Source organism: Necator americanus, chromosome II (assembly GCF_031761385.1).
Source record: "Necator americanus strain Aroian chromosome II, whole genome shotgun sequence".
NCBI lineage: Eukaryota > Metazoa > Nematoda > Chromadorea > Rhabditida > Ancylostomatidae > Necator > Necator americanus.
The window spans coordinates 5,559,485-5,564,669 of NC_087372.1; the positions used below are offsets into that span (position 1 = coordinate 5,559,485).

A 5,185-nucleotide genomic window follows, 5' to 3' on the forward strand; every position below is an offset into this window, starting at 1 on the left:
TGAAAAATTCATGAAGTGCTCTATTTCTGTTTTTTTTTCAAGTGAAATGAAAATCTATCGGCCAACCCTTCACTTTTTTCCTGTTTTCTTCCAACACATTATCCACGCACATCCTTTGTATTCTTATTCTCTTCAAGGAAAAATCAATATTATTTCGTGGTGGACAGAAGGAACTCCTTGTTAGAAATTCTCTTTCAGATTTTGCAATGACTGTCGCTGCTACACCAAAGAACAGCCCGTACAGGAACCTGCTATCGTTCTGGTGAGTTTCTTTTCTAAAATGCCATCTGTCACCTTTTCGATCAGGTTACGGTAACCGCAAAAGCCTCACGATTTGCTATAAACAACGTTGTTATTTATCAAACCTCTTTTTCGTTGGTTTTTTGTTCAGCTTTTTTTGTTTTTTTGTTCAATTTTTGTTGCATACCGTTAAGGATATAATTTTTTTCAGGATATTTGGACTCTGTAATAATTTCGCATATAGTGTTATGTTGAGTGCAGCACAGGATATTTTAAATAAACATAAAGGCGAGGATCCTATTGAAGACAACGTTACTGATGCTAGCTGTGTGGTGAGTCATTTCATTTCGTTTATTTCAATTATATTTCCAAAAAAGTTTTCCAGGAACTAAAAAAAAAATTATCACCACAAAAGGGCATAACTTCTTCTCATTCCTCTTTCCAAATATATACACTACTTGAAAAAAAAATTTAGTCACATGATTTCATCTACATACAGTGAAACACACAGAAATACTATGCTAACTCTATTTATAAAAGGATGTTTATATCTGCTGTTTATTTTATTTTTTATCGTATTATTTAATAATTTCGTATAATAGTAAGTTCATAGCATTGTATTATTATTATTATTATTATTATTATTATTATTATTATTATTATTATTATTATTATTATTATTATTATTATTATTATTATTATTATTATTATTAATAAATGTATAATATTGTATTTTTGTAACACCAACATTACTTTTTATAAATTATGTATTTTATCTGGAAGCACTGTGTTCAAATTTTTGAAAGCAAAAAGTGTGCTCAACCGCAATTTTTTTCGTATAAGATATGTGTCGAGCCGAGGACCAGTTCTCGCAGTCTTTCTCCTTTAGTCTCTCGTTACTTTTCTCTGAGTCAAGGTGAAGGTGATAAGATATGTGACAAGTTGAGGACCAGTTCTCGCAGTTCTATTTCCTTTAGTCTCTTGTTTACTTTCTTTGGAACTGGGCAATCAAAATAAAAACTCTTCTCTCCTAGCACCTACTATAATGCATTCCAGGTCGAGATCACCACAAGGATCTGTACGCCAACATCCACGGGCATCGTACTGCTTTGTAATATTATTCCGAGTCTCTGCGTGAAGATGCTTTGTCCTTTTGTAATGCATCGAATACCGTATTGGTAGGGGAATCCGTTGATATGTTCGTGTCGACTGAGTTGAATGGATTTTTCTTCAGGGTTCGACATACTGTAGTATGTGTGGCCCAGGCGTCCTCTTTACTTATTACTGCCTTCGCGGACTCGGTTCCAGTGGCCCTTGGAGGGGTGTGCCTGGCCTCGTTTTCAAGCGGTCTCGGAGAAACAACGTATCTTGGCTTAGCAGGTCACTATTCTAAGTAAGTAACGGTGCAATTCAGAAAAAAAAAACCGGATGATTTGGAAAAATGACAAGAAAAAATCCAAACTCTTATAGGAATATTATGTTTTTTTGCGATTTTCTTGGATCTCTTGGAACTAAGCAGAATAGTTTGACACCATCATTTTAATGTGTTTTAAGAGTTTTGAAAGTAAATTTTCGGAATTCGAAACAAGTATGTAGCCATCCATAGTTTAAAAAAAATCCAGGAATTTGTGTAGGAGGAAATTCCGTGCAAGCATCTACTAATCTATATCAGGGTTAGACATAGTGTGATTTTAGAAATCTATATATAACTAATAAAATTTCAAGTATTCTTTTAAAAAAAAGAAAGCTACACAGTGATCTATGCACGCACATTTCAAACATTGTCGTCCAAGCATTCTTCAATGGATGCCAGGATGACGATGAACTTTAGTGGACGTCGTTGGCAAATAATCGGAATCCTCAGTTTATTTTTCCTACACATATGATTTTTTGCAATTCAAAAAAAAAAATCCGCAATGAAGATTTCGAAGGTTTACGTCACGATATCCATCAGTTGGAGAACGTACACCAAGTTTCCGACGCATTTTTTGCTAATTGCTGGTGATTTCTAATAGTTGATTTTTGAAAATCTTAAGGATAACGTTTGAAAAAAAGAAGAGGAAAAAACGTTTACAATTTTTGAGTTGGTCTAGCGGTTTTTGAAGAGTCCTGGCATTTTTTTCAAAAAGTTCACTATATTCTCTTTGATTCTGTTTGCCATATGTCCTCTTTATTTTTTTCTTTTCTCCATATTCTCACAAAAAAAAACCTTACCTTTTCCAAAGGTGCCTACAGAATCGTTTGTAGGATGAAGGGAAGTATTTTTTTCGATGATTTTTTTAGACATACGATTGCCACTTGGTCCTCGGGAACTGGCATGGCCGGTGTGGTTGGAGCATTTTCCTATGCTGGCCTTACCGATCGTCAATTATTGGCATTGAGTCCTACTGAGGCAATGCTGGTGATGTTGGTTGTGCCGGCGTTATTTATGTTCACGTATGTGTTGATTGGAATTATATTTTTTCCTTTTTATCTTTTAAAATTATTCAAATTTCAGTTTCTATATGCTCCTTGAACATACGGAAACGATGAAAAGAATAACGTTCTCGAAGCCGAAAAAGATGTCCGAGCTGGAGAACCCGGCCACGTGAGTCCGATATCTTGCAGAATATGACATATCCAAAAAGAAAACTTGAGGAAAATCTTTGTTTTTTCAGGGAAAATTCAAAGAAAACACAGTCTGTGGCCTCATTGTCATCGATGGATTCAGTAGAAAAGGAAAAAACGCTAGCTCAGCGATTAACAGTTGTGAAGGTCAGGAAAATTTTCTCAGTTTACAGTAATTAAGTTATTTAATTTTTTTTTGCTTTTTTCTCGAAAAAAATACAATATTGCAGAGTCTATTACGGTACATGATTCCATTGTTTCTCACCTACTTCGCTGAATATCTTATCAATCAAGGATTAGTAAGTTCTAAAGTTATAGAATTGTTCTCAGGATAGAATTTTCTGGTGGATGGAGCACAGTGCGACTGCAGCTGAATTCTCTTGTTCTTTTGACACCAGACTATCTGGTTTCAGCTCGAATTAACAGTTTTCGACTGCTCTCATGGATTTGGAACCAGCCCCGCTTCACAGTACCGATGGTATCAGGTAACCACTAAGTCAGATTCAATTTTTTCCCCTAGGTAATTTTAGCCGTTCTTACCCCGTTCAAATCTGAACTGCCCATAAAGAAGGTGTCCCTGCTCCTAACAAACCTTTTTTTTTAAATAAAACAAAATAGTCGTAAAAAACAGAGAAAAAAATGTGTCAAATTAAGGAATAATTAGATTATATAGCAAATAATTAAATCATATAATTCAGCAAAAATAGAAACGAAACATTTTTTTACGTTTTTTGATTTTTAAATTAGAATATTTTCCTGTCTATCGTTCATTACCGTTGTCATCCCTTGCTTTTTCGCATTTTCTCCTCATACTAGTAACGTTTCTACTAAACAACGTATTTTTTACCCAATAAGGTTAAATATTTTCTTAAAATTTAACTTTTACTAACCCAATGCTTTAAAAAAAATATGACCACAAAGCTTAGTATTAAACGAGTTGGCTGTGAAACTTTGAAACCTAATAGATGGTGGCTTTTTTTTTCCTCGTTCGTTTCATGTCTCATCGATCAATATCTCGGATTTTCTTTTCAGGTCCTATATCAAGTAGGTGTATTCATTTCACGTTCATCCATCAATATTGTACAGCTGAACATGTTGTTCATAGCGTTGATGCCTGTTTTTCAAGTGAGTAAATCAAAAATAAATTTTTGAACTCAATTTCTTTAATTTTTTTCTTTCTGAATTTTTGTTGAATTAAATTACTATTGGATATCGAATAGAATTGTACCAAAAATTTTTCTAAATTTTTCAACTTTTGAATTTTCACCACTTCTCAACGCCATATAATCACTTTTAAGCTTCTCAACACTATTTTCTTCCTATTTAACGCTATTTACGCTTTCCTACCAAATTTCGGTATTGTTTGCGCCATAGTGCTGTACGAAGGACTTATCGGTGGCAGTTCATACGTGAACACATTCCATCATATCCATAAAAAGGTAAGGGAACGTGCTTACATTTAGATGTTTCCTCTAGAACGAGAGATTTTCTTTCCAGGTGGATCCATCCGTACGTGAATTCGCGTTGTCCACAGTTTCACTGGCCGATTCTGTCGGTATTATGTTGGCTGCATTTGTGTCAATTCCCGTTCATAACGCTATTTGTGGAATGCAATGGTATCGATAGGAAATATGTAATTTCAGGAATTTTTCTCATGCGGGTTTGACTCTTTAACTCTGAAGTCCATGATCAGGATTCATTAAATATTACCTATAACTTTAGCAATATTGATTTATTTTTCTGTGCATCAGGTTCATACCTCTGTACTGTCCGAACATTTACAAATATTTAGCGTGTTGTTAATGGCCAATAGGAGAAGAGTTCGGCCACGCCCCTCCCCCTTTAAATTCCATTCACTTTTCCATTTACTCGTGATTTACATAGATTCAACGTCTGTTGATTTATTAGCTCTGCACATTTATCGTTCAGGTTTTTTTTGTTGCAAATTTTTGAAATGTTCCGAAATATTCGGATGGAAAAATGTTCTCATATCTACGTCCTATCCTTAGAGTCATCCATGGAAAGTCGTAGACAAGTCAAAATATGGGATTTATTAGGAGAAACAAACACAAAAAACCCACTGGATGTTAGGCTCGAATGTCAGTTTAAAGGTCACGTATCTCATAAGTCCCAACGCGAATCCAATAAGGAAAATCAAGCGATTTGCAACAGCACATGCAACCATCACTTGCTGGCTTTTTTCGCTTAAAAAATTATTTCTTTTGGAACACTCAACGATTTGCAAAGTCGATTTTCTCCGATTTTTTCTCTCTTTTCTATGCGTTTAAATAAGTTCAGAAATAAAAGAGTGTGTAAAGGAATTATACTAATTATTGAT

General features: G+C 34.5%; 1 protein-coding gene across 1 annotated transcript; it reads left to right on the forward strand.

Annotated features, from left to right (window-relative positions):
• Window positions 1–206: 206 nt before the first annotated feature.
• Window positions 207–4,473, forward strand: RB195_016934 (uncharacterized protein; the record flags this gene model as incomplete). Its single annotated transcript, XM_064183691.1, has 12 exons — window positions 207–262; window positions 452–572; window positions 1,297–1,418; window positions 1,475–1,633; window positions 2,524–2,676; window positions 2,738–2,827; window positions 2,898–2,994; window positions 3,078–3,146; window positions 3,261–3,332; window positions 3,880–3,972; window positions 4,146–4,286; window positions 4,345–4,473. 12 exons carry the CDS (start codon window positions 207–209, stop codon window positions 4,471–4,473), a joined length of 1,302 nt encoding a protein of 433 aa, XP_064039572.1.
• Window positions 4,474–5,185: the final 712 nt, after the last annotated feature.